Source organism: Lates calcarifer, linkage group LG3 (genome assembly GCF_001640805.2).
Source record: "Lates calcarifer isolate ASB-BC8 linkage group LG3, TLL_Latcal_v3, whole genome shotgun sequence".
Taxonomy (NCBI): domain Eukaryota; kingdom Metazoa; phylum Chordata; class Actinopteri; family Centropomidae; genus Lates; species Lates calcarifer.
Window position 1 is genome coordinate 22,418,127 of NC_066835.1, and position 15,404 is coordinate 22,433,530.

The window sequence follows — 15,404 nt, forward strand, 5'->3', positions numbered from 1 at the left end:
TAGCGGCAGCTCAGCTAACAGCCGTCAGCCTCTTACTGACGCCCTGAAACGTCTGAGGATTATTCGGCTCCCGGTAGAAACCTGAATCTGGACCTACAGACACGAGATGGGATGACTTGTACTTCTGTGGACATTGTGTGCACTTGTAGAAAACCATACAGACATACAGTGACGATGCCATAAGCTTGAGTAGAAAAACCCACTCCACAGGATTCAGAGGACTCAGATCAGGACATAATGTTTTATACTTAGCCTGATTATTGAGCTGCAGAGTTTCAGATGTAACCTGCAGTCTTTGTGTTTCTGCAGTGAGCTCCTGTTGACGAGTGTCCCAAAGCAAACATTAGCTTATTTTACTGAGCAGACGCAGCTGAAGGATCCGCTGTTTGATGCACTTAACTGAAACAGGCTTTTAAAGAGTCTCAGCTGGGACTGAACAGTCCTGCTCCTCTGTCTCTACTTCCTGCTTTGTTTGTGTGTTTCTTCTTCCTCTGTGGTGTTTACAGAGCAGAACAGGACCTTCAGACACACACTGCTTTCTTGCCAAACTGGCCCCAAACTAAATCCACCAGCTCCTGGCATGTTGTAACTTCACTCGCTGCTCAGAAACCTGGGAGGCCTGAGAAGCCCAGGCTCCTCTCTGAGAGGAGTTGAAACCCTGACTTGTTTGGATGCTGGATGTGATGCTTTAGCAGGTTTAGGAAACAAAAGGAAATCTGCACATCACACCATCACATCCAGACCTGATACTGATTCGATGTGATGCTCAAATAACGGTGTCGAGAGTGACCAGCGTTTGCCTTTAGTCGTATCTTGTCATCTCAGGACGTTCGTTGTTACATGCAGACCTTTAAATCTCATGATCTTTAGAGTATTTCAGGAGTGTTGGGTGTTGCTCACCTTTCAGGCCACAGGGCACCAAAACGACATATATCAAGTAGAAGAAAAGCAATTTATGCTTGCTCCACGTACACAACGGCCCGTCGATTTTTCATTTGGAATAAGAAACTGGAAACAAAAAACAAGCTGTTTTCCAATTTTCATTTTGGAACAAATCAGAAAACAATTTTATGTTATTTTTTGTTAACACAGGGAAAATAAGAACTCGGTTACGGGTTTAAAAACCCAATCAAGGCTAGCACAGGATCCCCGTAAACTAAAATAAAGCTAACCTTAGCTAGCTGTTTTCTCCTAGCTAATAGAAAAACCTCGGCTAACTACTTTAGCTATTTTTGAGCAGCACAGAAAAGGATTGACCACTGAAACACGAAGATGTGTGTTCTAGCAGGGTGTTTCTTGCTCATCTATTTTCACCTTAGCTAGCTAAGGTTAGCTTTATTCGCTTTAGCAGGGCAGCAAAGAAAAGGACTGTGCTAGCTTACGGGGATTCTGTCTTCATTGGGTGATGCACTGATCTCTCAATTTTCCCCGTGTTAACATAAAACAAACAAACAAACATTTTTTGTTTTACAATTTTTCTTTCTTCCAAAATATGAAGCTGTCGACGACATGAAGCTGAAGACTTGTGAAATCAACACGTTTTGCTTCACTGATGGTAACTGTGCTGATGCTACATGTTTCACTTGTATGTTTTAACGTGACAATAACAGAGGTAAGAAATGACGCAGTGAATCTTTTATTGTTTTTATTTGTCAGTGTGCAAAACTAATCTGAACTGTAGGAGTCACCTGTACAGGTGACAAACAGTCTCTGCTGTCTGACTCTGGTATGTGAATGAATGTGGGCCAAACGCTCTCTTCAGTATGAGTGAGTGAGTGAGTGGAACATATGGGTTTGCACATGGAAAAACAGCAGCAGCACTTGTATTGACAAGTGCCACTCCTGTAAAACACAGTAATTCACCTTGATGCTGAAATCCAAACAAACTGAATGAAAACAGCTCACTACCACCTACTGCTGCACAGTGTGCTGTGAAACTGACGAGATCGTCATGGTGAAAATCGACGCAGACGTCTGGGTTAAAAGCTCAAATGTCTGTGTTACATACGACCATAAAACCCCCCAGCGGTTGTAACCCAGACACTGAGGGAACGTGATGTTTCGAGGTAAATTTAGCTGCAGATTAAATCGAGATGTCTCGACGTCTTTTCATCGCTGCAGCTGGATCCTGAGACGAAGCTGCTGTTTCAAGGTTGTTTCATGTTATTCAACAAGCAGGAAACGCTCCGACAGTCTGTCAGAGTGAAACATAATCGTCTCCAATTTGGGACAATCCACAGTGTGTGGGGTGGAAAATATGGAGCAGGTGGTTCCTCTTTTTTAATAAACTGTGTCTCATGTTTCTTCAGAGAAAGTTTGAGGATGTTTATTTCTGCTCTCGCAGCGCTGACTGAGTTTTTCTTTCTCTCTCTGACCTGCAGGCGAACGAGCTGGGGATGACGTCGGCTTTCTACAAGTACATCCTCACCACCATGGTGAGAGCTTCAGGCCCCGTCTTCAAATCCACTCACCTGGATTCTCCTTCCACTCAGACTCATCGTCCATTAAAATCCTCTTCTTTCCTCCTCCCTCCATCCTTCCTCGTAAAGACGATGATCCTTGACTTTTTTCTCTGCAGATAGGTTTCATCCTTTTTTCTTCTCCTCTCCTGCACTGCTTCGCTTAGCCTTCTCCCGCCAACCTCCTCCTCTTCTCTTATAGCCTTTCTTCACTTCCTCTTTCACTCCGTTTTCTGCTTCTGTTTTCCTCCACGTCTTCTTTTCCTTTCCTGTTTTTTTCTATTCTCATTTTCTTTTCTTTTCCTAAATCCATACGCTCCTCTCCTCTCTTCTTTTTTCCTTTTCCGTCTTTTTTTCCATCTTCTCTTCTTTCATTTTCTTTCCTAAACCCCACGTCTTCTTACTTTGTCTAATTTCTCTTTCCTCTCCCTTCCTTTCCTTTCCTTTCTGTCCTTTCTCTCCTTTCTTTTCCTTTCCTTCATCCCACCATCCCCATCTTTCTTCCTTTTGTTGCACCTTTAAGATTGTTTTTGGGTCATGTCCTAAAACTAAACTCCCCCAGCGTCTCTCTGTCACCCGTTCCTCTCTCCTTCTCTTCCCTCGTCCCCCCACCTCCCCCCGTCTTCATGTATCTCCTCCTCACCCATAACTCCCCCCCTCCTCCTCCTCTCATCAGAGATGCATGCTGGTCCCGCCGCCGTTTGTCATCATTATAATTTCCCTGTCCGGTACCGTGCCCTTGTGCGAAGAGACTTTGCGTGGATAATAACTCGTCTCGATCTCCGCCTCGTCTCTAAACACCGTCGTGTCACAGACTTTAACTGAGCCGTTCACAAGGGCACTTCACGCAGTGCTCGCAAACCAAGGGCGAAACCGCCGTTCTCCCCCTCCCCACAGCAGAACCCTGGATGGGGACCAAAAGCAAAATTATTCCTCCGCTCCACCACTTCCACACACACTCACACACCTGCAGCGCTGTCTTTGACCTACCTTTAACTTTGCTTTAAACACGCTCTGCTGACTGCGACAAGACCGGCAGGTTTCAGATGACAGACGTTATGTAGAGTTCACCGCCGCCGTTTGGCTGCGAGACGTCTGAGTTCAGTGACGATGGAGAAACAGGATTTACAGGAAGGTGAAAGACACAGCAGCAGGATGCTGCACTGATCCCTCAAACCACTGTTAAAATATCAGACTAATCTCAGCTCAAACTCCTCCTTGCTTTAGGAGGCCTTATGTGGGGCTAATGTTCCCAACAGTATCAGTTCCCAGGTTAATGGGGGCACCCAAACCCCCCCCACCATGGTACAGTGGTGATTCCATCCTTTGGAAGTTTTCTTGGCATGTTTAACTGGGAGGAGACCTCAGGGTCGACCCAGAACTCACTGGAGAGATTCTATATCTCATCTGGCCTGGGACGGATGGACGGATGGATGGATGGACGGATGGACGGATGGACGGATGGATGGATGGATGGATGGCTCTCTTATCAACAGCTGCACTGACACTGGATCATACAGAAGTAGCTGTGTATAATGAGGGTCAAACCAAACATTAGATAAAGTTCATTAAATTTCATCTAATCGCCTGCAGGATCGCACGTTTTCTCCAGAGCGACACCATCTGGACCTCCTCCTTTATTTGTTTCCATGTCCTGTCAGGTGCCTGCTGTATGTCAGTCAGGGTCAGCTGCTCCACCTGACAACAGCTGAACAGATAACCATGAGAATAAACACTCATGTTCCCCTCAGGATGAATTTTGATGACGTTTCATCCGAGCTGTGAGGAGGTGACGCAGCGTTTAAACTCCTCTATGAGGCTCTTTTTTGATCTCTTTTCACGTGACAACACTGAATGTCCTCCAGGAGAGTTCATCCCCGTTATCTCCACATTTAAATGACATTTAAAAATCTCCCTCCTCACTGTGACGACAAGCTTTTCACACCGCCTTCCAGTGTGGCCTTTGGAAAAGCTTTCAACACTCTCTCTCCAACAAAGTCAGACAACACGTCATATGAGCTGGTTGTTTTGTGGTTGTTTTGAGGATGAACGCTGACCGTAGGAAGAAGGACGATGGTGAATCCAGTTTGGGGTCAGTGTGTCCCAAAGTGACTTCAAACCAAGAAGTTTCAAAAGCCAGAACTCTGTCTGCTCTCTGTGAAGTAATCAGTGACTCACAGGTATTGATCAGTATCCTTATCAAACCCCTGAAGATCTATGATGGTCCTGTTCTCCAGAGCAGAGCAGGGAAGAATCTAAATCTTACTTATTGCTCTTTCAAACTGACACAAATCTGCGCCATGTTCAGACTGTCGCATCTTTCCTTCAGAGCGTTCAGGGCTGACCTTGTGCCGGCCTCCTCAGACGCTCAGAACCTGCCTCTCTGTAAATGAACATCCTGTCTGAAGCGGTTGCAGCGTTGGCGGCGGCGTGTTGTCCTTCTGGGACGCTGTCGCAGTGTTTCCTCCCTCAGCAGAGCTGGCCGGCTCGCTGCGACTTCCTCCAGCCAACTGCTCTTTGTCGAGGCTGGCAGGCCTACAGTCTGACAGCAGACTTGGCTGTAGCTGAAATTGATTTGGCAACTGGCGACCACACCAGCAACAACAACAGCAACAACAGCAGCAGCAGCTTCCCGACTGGCCGGAGCGTGGCTAAGTAAATAAGTGTCGGAGAGATTTGGGAGGTGGGGGAGGAGGGGGGAATTAACCTCACATACAGGTTAGCAGCTGGCAGGGAAAGGTTCCTGGGTCTGAATATTCTCAGGGTGTTTGACTGAAGTTCAGATCTCGACGGAGCTGAAAAATACTGCCTCATACTGTTTCTGCAGACTGGAGAGATTCTGTGCCAGATTATTTTTACCCCTCTGGAAACGCCGCCAAATAACGATGATGACACTCGTCTGTCCAGCGCTGTGGTCCACAGCTACAGACCACATCTCTGTCTAAACTTGGAGGGAGTTTTTAGTTTCAGAAATCAAACGACAAAACAGACAAACACATTGTTAACAAATGTAAAACTGAAATGATTATTTGATTTAGGTGATAATTGTTGAAGTGGTTTATAAAGTAAAAAGGTCAAATACTTTCGTTTTAACTTCTCTGGTGCGAGGAAGTGTTTTTACGTATTTATATAATTGAAGCTGAAGCAAGAGAATAAGAGCTGGTTTATGAATGAGCATAATTAATACAACACAACTGGAGCTGGGAGGAGGTACGAGGTGAAAGCAGCTGGTGAAATGTTTGGTTTGAGTCGGTCTGAATCTGAAGGATGCAGAGCCTGTTCCAAACAGAAACCTGCCTGGATTCTCAACGCTTAACAGCTAAAGCTAAATGTTTCATCGTCAGCATCTGTTGCAGAGCAAACACAAACCCTCCGAGGGCCGAGCAACAGTTTGATTCTGGTTTGTTTCAGCGGCAGAGCTCAGCGTGACACCGACTCGCCTTCAAGGACTATTTGAAGTTCTTTGAAATTCCCCGGTGTTTGATGTCCATCTTTTTTTTTCCCCCAAACCTTTTTTCTCCCAGCTTCCCTGCTCAGAATTTAAAAATTCAACTTGACGTTGTGCAGCCCGCAAAAGAAAACTCCAATCAAACTCTCTCCATTTGTCTCTCTCTTCCTCCTCCCTCTGCTTTTCTTTCATCCTTCACTCATTCAGGATTTTCTCCCCGCTGTCATCTTATGTGATCGTTGCTTCTGCATCTCACAACTGCTGCTTTTTAAACAAATTGTTAACACACATCACACAAGACAGGCCAGAGATATAACTTCCTTTTTTTCTCTCTTCCCTTCCTCTTCCTCTCTTTCTGTCTGTCCTCAGGACTTCCCTCTGCTGCGGCTGGACGACGTGGTGGACGGTCAGTCCAACATTGTGGGCTTCTCCATGCTGAACAGCAGCCATCCCTTCTACCTGGAGTTCATCAGGAGCCTCAACCTGTCCTGGATGGAGGGTTGCCTCATCAGCCCGTACCCCGGACCAGCGGTGAGACACATTTCCACAGTGATACACACTGATACAGTGTTGAACCAGAGAGTTATGTTGATTTCACAACGTATTTGAGGCCAGGTCAACACCTTTGGCTCTTTGTCGTGTTCCTCGAGACATTTCTGAGCAGCTGTTGTGGTGTGATGGGAGCACTGTCCTGCTGGAGGAGGCCCCTGACACTGGGTCTGACCAGTTCAACCAGAAAGTGATCGTTTTTCTTATTTTATTTGAATAATACAGTGGTGCAGGACTGATCCTGAAACCAGGAAGTAAGTTAGCATGTTAGCATGTTAGCTCTTCCTGTTGTCAGTGTGTTTCTGGTTAAATGTCTGAAATAAGGTCTGTGGTTTTAACACAAGCTCAAGACATTTTCAGGTTTTATTCTCGGACATAAAATGGGTCAGTAAATCCCCCACTCCTGATGTTTGAAGCTTTTCCGTGTCTTAAAAAAGGCGGTTGCTAACGAGTGTCTAAATGAGACTACAGAGGTTGTCGGGGACGTTAACATGAAAACCCATCTACTCACCAGTCCACCTTTACAGCCTCGTTGTGTTTCTACTCACGCTCTTTCAAACTCTCACTAACTTTCTAAGAAGAAAGGCTTTTGTAGAAGAGCTCAGAGCTAAATGAAATGACCAGTTGGAAGCTTAGTGGTGGAGACGTTGACGTCATGTGACCGTGGTGTAGTTGGTTTATAGCCTAACATTAGCTTCTTACTGCTGGAGGTTGGATTTAGGCTTAGGTCTCCACATCTCTGGATAATGAATCATTAATGACATTAATAATGATTAATTGTGATCATGACAATGTTTTTTACATCTGGTGATAATGAGGAAACTAAATCAGGCCTGAGGATCACCTCTCATCCTCAGATAAGAATAATTAGGTCACGTTCTTGATAAAAACGTTTAAAAATCATGACATAACTTATAAAAGAAGATGGTATATTAAACAGAAATCAGAGCCTCTGCAGGTTCAGGTTTGATTACATGTTGTGCAGCTGTGTTGTTGTCTTATTTCTCTCCTCTAATCTTTAACGATCTCTGTGTGTCTCGCTCCTCCTCCATAATGAATAGACCCATCAGGACAAATCAGTCTCTTCACAGCTTTTTTTCCACATTCACAGCTCTGATATCAACAGAATAATAACACCTGAGCAGATGGCTTTAATAAAGATAATCGTAATGACAATAGAGTTCATCCCATTAACTGAAGACGCAGATAAGCCTCCTCTCAGGGTTTATTACTCATAGTTCTTCACTTGAGGAGCTGAAATGACCCATAAATATGGAGGTTTTTTTGAACATTATGAGCTTCATGTTTGTGATGATTATTGCCATTATTTCAGGATCAGATGAAGAGTTTCAGCCTGAAATGAACGATGTGACAAAACATTTTAAACCCTGTGGCCTTCATGTTTCCCTGAAGAGGAGGCTGGTCATATTTTATATATTTTATCATTAATTAAAAAGTGAATTTATCCTGAGTATTGTCTGTTTTGCCACAGTCTGTTCCTGTACAACTCGAATGGAAAACTCTCCTAGAAATTGCCAAATGGACGTCGTAAGGAGGTGGTGGGTGTAATAAATGCTGGACTTTGGCAGCTGATTTGTGAGCACAACACAGCTACGTCATAATGTTAAATCAGTTGAACTTGAGGAAACACCTGCAGGACCAAACTATCACAGCTACCAATTATTTTTCCCTCTTTCCGTCTCCCTCGTCTATCTTTCTCTCCTCAAACTATAATTAGTCATCGTTGTCCAGCCCTGAAACTATCGACTCGGAGACAAGTCCAATCACACGCAGTCATACATCCGTCTTTTTTATCAGCCGTCGACAGACTGTGCAGCTCTGCCTCTGTACAATTTGTCTGATTCCCTCAGAGTGTTGGGTTTGACTGACAGCTGACCGAGTGGACCAGAACATCAGACTGTGATAGGATCGATGAGCTGCATGCTGAACGCCGCCGATAGCAGGAGCTTCTTTTCTCTGCTATCACTCCCCGACGTCCTCGCCTGTAGAAGCACCAATAAACATGATTCTCTATTGTCTGTTTACAACTCAGCATGCAATCAGATGACTAGTGTGCTGTGAAAGGGGGTCAGTCAGAGGCTAAAAATCCTCAGAGCTTTTCAGCCTCTTTTAGCTCCTGCTTTTGGTTTTGTGGTCGTTGACCGTCTGGTTCAGTCTCAGTGTTTCCACTGCAGTCAGAGAGAAGCTGGTCTGTCTGCTGGAGGTGGAAGTTGATAGCTGGTTAGTAATTATAAACAGGAGAAGCAGTGCTGCTTGTGTTGCTGCTTGTTTTGGTGTGTTTCTGCCCCCTAGTGGCCAAATAACCACAGATTTCTTATCTAATTATTGTCAGCATTGCACAAGCTAACTGCACGACACAGTTCACTTTGTGGTTTATAATTAAAATCTTTTTGTCTGCTCTCTCTCTAAACTACGGAGTCTGGGAACTAAGAGAAACCCCGAGAAACATTTGCAACATCTCAAGAAACTTTATCAATATCTTGAAAAATTTTTGCAAGATCTCGAGGTCTCATGAAACCTTATTTTTGTTTTTGTTTTTTCAACCTTTTGATTTTTTTTCCTCCATGTCCTTTTTAATATTTTAACAGCCATAAAATTACTTTAAGAATTCATGCATTTCAATTGTGCACAGACTCGACAATCTGAATTATGAATTAGCACTTGCAAATTGAAAAATTTAGAAGAAAAGCATTTTTTTGTTTATTTGTTCAATCACATTGAGTTTTTCCTTTTTTGTGAAATTGTGAATTTGTGTGTGATTTTTTTACATAGCACTGTCAACTCCAAACCTCACCTTTCAAATTAGAGTTTTATGTTGTAGTCTTTGAATTAGTTCTTTTTTTTTTTTAATGAAAACACAAAAGACAAAAATGGAGGTTGTGATTTCCAAACATCTTTAAGGAATTCACAAAAAAAAGAAAATCCACTCTTTTATTTTAATCTTTTTTGTCGCAGCTGTCGTCGGCCCTGATGTTCGATGCGGTTCATGTGGTGGTGAGCGCCGTGCGGGAGCTGAACCGCAGTCAGGAGATCGGAGTGAAGCCGCTGAGCTGCACCTCCCCGCTCATCTGGCAGCACGGAACCAGCCTGATGAACTACCTGCGTATGGTAAACACACATATTCAACATGTGACATAGACCATAAGGAGGAAGATCCTTTTAGTTTAAGCAGAAACATCTCTATATATCACTGCCAGACTCCATTGACAAAAACAGGGATTTTAGCTTGGCAGGACACAGGAGCTGTAATCAGATACTTTACTGCAGTAAAAGTACCACACAGTAACACAGACACACTAACAGATGGAGGCAGTGGTATTCCAGCACCTCCTGTGTTCTGCTTGGTAAAATTAACGTTTTTGTCAATGGAGTCTGGTACTGATATATAGTGATGTTTCTGCTTAAACAAAGCAGTTCAGGTTCAAAATACTGGAGTTATCCTTTAATACTGTGTAAATCAAAGCCTGTGTGCTGTAGGATATTACATAAAACAGCAGAAATTGGTCTCTAATAACTTTAGATGCTAAAGTGAACGAGTGGCTTCACTGTGAGAGGCGGGGACGAGTGTCCTTCACACTCACAACAGTCATTAAGGCTTCAGCAGCAGAGTCGGTCCATCAGTGATGACCTGAGAGAGAACAGAACACACTCCTTCCTCTCTGCCATGAGCTGGAAGGAACACATTACACTCAGGTGTGTGTTTACCTGACAGGGACCTCTAGTGGCCGTGCTGCAGTCTGTCAGGAACAAAGTGCTATAGAGGCTTAAACCCTGTGTGGATGGATGGGTCAACAAACTGACTCTGACTGTGACTCTGCTGCTCACATCCCAGAGTCTTCATGGAGGTTTGTATGTTGGACTGTTGGAGTCGTCTCCTTCTTGCGGCAGATCTGAGCTGATGGTTAGACTGGGCAGAGGGAGGGAGGGAGGGAGGGAGGGGGTGTTATTGTCTCTCTCTTTATTTTCTAGCTTCTTTCCCTTTCTCCCTCCTTCATTCCTCTTTCATTTCCATGCTCATTTAATTTATTCTCGTCTTGTTCTGTCTGTTTCTGTCTGTCTGCCACTTCTTGTTTTTGCCATCCACTGAGGACACCTCCCCCTCTCCCTCTCCCTCCCTCCCTCCTTCGCTCTCTCGCTCCTTCCCTCCCTCCATATTGTTTTTGTTGCTCTCAGTGGATCACTTCATCATCTCTACACTGTTTTTGGCAGCAACCAGAGACCTCTCTCTCTCTCTCTCTCTCTGTCTCTCTCTCTGTCTCTCTCTCTGTCTCTCTGTCTCTCTCGCCGCAGAGTTTTTGGGATGTAATTCATCTTGAGTCACACACACACACACACACACACACACACACACACACACACACACTAGTACTGTACGCACACTCAATTACACATTACTCATATGAACTCAGGCAAAAAATGCACGCTTGACTGCACATGCATCACACTCATTTGTACAATCCTGCAAACAAACACACATACACATACACACACACACCCTGAGCAGCAGCAGCTCTGTGATCTGATCGACTGTCTGCTCAGTTTCTTCTTCTAATATGAATCTTGTTTTTCTCGTTCTGAATCAATAATTGTCGTTTTCTTTCTGAGTCACATTAAACTGCAGCAGCTCAGACTGAGGCCAGTGAACTCGATAGCTCGGCTGCTAATGGGACATGCTAACACAGTTAGCAGGAGCAACGCAGCTAATGAGCTACCATAGCTTTAGTTTGCTGTTGATCACTGCTGTGAACTTGTGTGTCAGAGTTCACCAAAATGTAATTAAATTACATGAAAACTTTGTGTGGATTTACTCCAGTACAGTCACAGCGTTAGCATGTTAGCATGCGTTAGCATGTAGCTGCAGTAGCAGCTGTAGTAGGAAAACGCCAGGATAAAGTTCTTGTTTTTACCACTGACAGACTCAGATTGTTCTTCTCAGTGTCTGATAACATGATGAGAGGATTCCTACAGAGACAGAGCTTTTTATTAAAGAGGAAGATCCTGTTAGTTTAACCAGAAAGGATTGTACTCTTCAGTAAAAAGCTCTATCTCTGTCCATAATGTTGTCAGACACTTAGAATAACAGTCAGTGGTAAAAACAAGAACTTTGTTGGACTGAGAGGAAACAGGATCACCTGCACTGGGATCTGCTTTAGGAGCAGCCTTGGCTCATCTAACAATGCATTCTGGTCTCTCTCTCTCTGTGTTTGTCTCCTCAGGTTGAGTACGACGGTCTGACGGGTCACATTGAGTTCAACAGTAAAGGCCAGAGGACCAATTACACCCTGAAGATCCTGGAGAAACACCCCGGGGGCCATAAAGAGGTCAGAGGTCAAATGGGGTCAAGTGGGAGGCAGACAGGCCAGAGGTTGAGTTAGCATCAGCTGCAGCTGTTTTGACAATACTGCCCAAGAGAAGAAGCAGTAGAAAGAATAATGTGCTTAATTTAGTGTAACAGAGGTGTGGTGAGTTCAGGGTTACAGTCATGTTGTGTTCACTGACTGTGGCTCCACAGTAAGCAGTTCTCTCACTGCTCTGTCGATGAAATCAATACAAACAGACTTTGTCCATGTGGGCTGAGTGTCGGTTTATGACCTTAGATCGACATTAAAAGGTCAAAGATCAACTGGGGTCACCACAGGGTCAAACGGGCTCTCAGGCCTCAGGGTTAAGTGTTTCTGTTCAGAGTGATCTTATCACCCCAGGGTCCATTTACTGGTTGTTCTGGAGCTTTTCGATCACATCACATGATCTTAACCAGCAGATTGACCTGCTTTATCTTTACCTGCACAAATTTCCATTTCTAATCTCTGCTGGCTTCATTACATAGATCACATTTTACAAAGCACTGAAATATTTCTTTAAACATATAAACTGTGTGGTCTAATCCACCGTAAGAATGATGTGAAAGCTTAAGAATAACATTTATCAACCGGAAAATGACAAATTGATTGAGTGATAGAAAAGAAAAAGTGGAAGTCCTGCGTGCTGAGGCCTTGGTTAAAACTTGGATTTATGGGTAAACAAGTCAGGGGAAAGGTAATAAGACAGACTGGAAACAGTGGGAATGATTTAAGTGAGCGGAGGATGGTGGGACGGACGAAACCTTCCTGACCTAGATGAGTTTTCACCTCAGGACGACGGCTGTGGAGGGAGTGGCCCCGGCTCTTTATCAGCTAATAAATACACAAACAACAAACAAGAGGTCAGGTAAGGTCAGGGCGTGAGGAGATGCGATGGGGTCGGTGTTAGGTCAGCAGATGGGCATTAACATGCTGCAGTTTGTATTTATGACCTTATATAACCTGCTGAATGAGCCGGGAGGAGCAGGATCCTCCCTCATCGATTTCAGCATCGATTCTGCAGAGAGGACTGTGGAGCTTCCTCTGCCTCTGTTTCTGCCTTTTATTATACACGTGTATGATTTTTATCTGTTTGTTTGTTGCCCTTTGTCCTCGCTCTCCTACCTCCTCCTATCTCTCTGATCTTTTCTTTGGCATTCATTCATCTCCCTCCGGCTCTCTTTGTTTGTGCACATCCATATTTTTTAAGAGAACTTCTGAATGCAGAAAGTTTTATCACCGTTTAGGCCACTTTAAAGCAAACAATATATCTGAGTCTCAACGCAGGAAACGACAGAGGCATTGAAGTTCAGGTCAGGTTCTTTCCTCAGGATGTCGACCTTAAAAGGTTGACAAATATCCCTTTTTCTCTGGGAACTTGAACTGATACTAAATGCCACTTTCAGGCTCTATCAGGCTGCTGCCGGCTGTGCTGTTGGTGGTGATTGGTCGAGGATCTGTGTCATAAAATCGGAGGCCTGGTCCCTGTGACACGTGACCACCTAACAACACCACAGGAAATATATGGTGGTTGTGCAGTCGTTACTGATTTTATGAGTCTCTTAAAAAGGCTTGAATGCACCATTAAACAGCTGACCATCGTTCAGCGGATTGGGCCAAACCTGGACACACAGATAACAACAACAGATAACAAATTTGAGAGGCTTGCTGCTTTAAATCTCCTACCTTAACCTCTTCTTTTTCCTCCTCACTCATCTTTGTCCTCCTCTTCTTCCTGGTTGAACAGATTGGTATCTGGTACTCCAACAACACGTTGGCCATGAACTCCACCTCCCTGGACCTCAACGCATCAGAGACGCTGGCTAACAAGACGCTAATCGTCACCACAATACTGGTAAAAGAAAAGAAAAGGAAAAGCTTTCACGTGTTTGTATTGTTGTGTGAAATATCTCTGGTTCATGTTCCTCCTTCTTTGAATCAGCTGTATGTTCTCGCATCCTGTTCTGACAGGAAAACCCGTACGTCATGCGTAAGGCCAACTACCAGGACTTCCAGGGCAATGACCAGTACAAGGGTTTCTGTGTGGACATGCTGCGGGAGTTAGCCGACATCTTGAAGTTCTCCTTCAAGATCAAGCTGGTGGACGACGGCCTGTACGGAGCCCCGGAGCCCAACGGCAGCTGGACCGGCATGGTGGGAGAGCTGATCAACAGGGTGAGTGGAGGAGGAGGAACAACACACACTACAACACACTGATGAGCAACTTCACAAGAAAAGTTAGGACTGGAGGACAAGAACTATGTTGTTAGAAAATCAATACATATTTCAGACAGATGCACAGAGTCAGAAATACAAGCAAGAAACTGAAACTCTGATGATTCAGGAAATGGTCAGAAGTTCATTGATTTCCTATGAGTTTACTTTTTTATGTGATGACAAACATCAGATCTAAATAATTCAGTGTTGTTATTTCTATACTTATTAGGACCCTCATTACATAAACTAACCCTAGTGTTAACCCTAGAATCAGATATTAACCCTGAAGCAGCCGTTTGAAGACGTCACAACTGGACAACAATTTCCTCACCTTCCAAAATTCTTTCTCACTTTCCAAAAATGTTCTTCCTTCAACTATTCTGAAATGCCTCTATTCTTCTAAATGGAGCCACAGTTTTCCATCATGTTCAATCTCCTCTCTCACCTCAAATGTAAAAAACGTCCTCTCCATCCTGAGATGTCTCCACTTTCCTAAAATGTTTTTACAACATCCTCACTTAACAAAAACTGTTGTCACGTTCTCACTTTTCAAACATGTCCCCACTTTTTAAAACAGCTGAATCGTCCTTAAACAGCCCACTGAAGAGGTGAGGACAGGACATGTCCCTGGTTTTCAGGTCTTAAAATCAAGTTGGTCCTCACAAAAATAAACTGCATCATTACCCACACACACACACACACACACACACACATACACACACACACACACATACTTAACCACATTTCGTCTTTACTGTCTCTTGCAGTCTTGTCGCAGGCAATTCTCTGCACAGCTTTAATTAGACTCAACTTGACTTAAAATGAGCCACTTTCCCTGAGAAAACAACTAATGGGGGAAATTGGGCTTCAGCTGAGCCACTTAATACGTCCTCAGCGTCTCCGTGTGTCTCTGCTGCTCAGGGCCGAGCGGCTTCCTAACGCTCCACCACTTGTGTAATTGGCCGACTCTTGTGTTGCAGTTAAGGGTGCCGTCACTGTCAACAGCTCGGAGCCCATGTCTTGCACTGCTCGCGCCTACCCGCCGCCGCCGCCGCCTGTTACCATAACAACAACCGCAGAACCAAACGTTAGTGTGATTCCAATCATGGAAGAGCGCCAGTGTGTGTGTGTGTGTGTGTGTGATATTCTGCTTCAGTGAACAATGAAACAACAGATAAAACTCAGCTGTTGCAGTGTGTTCACTGGTTAAGGAAAGTGTCTCCACTCTGCGTCTGTTTGTCAGATCATCCGGAGACGTCCACGTCTGTGACGAGGCGAGACTAGCTAGACTAGCTGTGAACTAAAGTTAAGCTAAACCCAAGTGTTTCTCTACCTGCCTCCTCAGCTCTGTTCAGATACAGTAGCTGCCTG

The 15,404-nt window shown here is 44.4% G+C and overlaps 1 protein-coding gene across 1 annotated transcript in view; it reads left to right on the forward strand.

Moving 5' to 3' along the window:
• The window catches only part of LOC108891786 (glutamate receptor ionotropic, kainate 5), a 154,475-nt gene that overhangs the window by 117,444 nt on the left and 21,627 nt on the right, over window positions 1-15,404 (forward strand). The window contains exons 8-13 of the mRNA XM_018689104.2: window positions 2,382-2,435; window positions 6,277-6,438; window positions 9,433-9,585; window positions 11,694-11,798; window positions 13,564-13,671; window positions 13,788-13,991. Coding sequence (XP_018544620.1) covers window positions 2,382-2,435; window positions 6,277-6,438; window positions 9,433-9,585; window positions 11,694-11,798; window positions 13,564-13,671; window positions 13,788-13,991 — 786 coding nt within the window. The remainder of the gene's footprint in view (window positions 1-2,381; window positions 2,436-6,276; window positions 6,439-9,432; window positions 9,586-11,693; window positions 11,799-13,563; window positions 13,672-13,787; window positions 13,992-15,404) is intronic.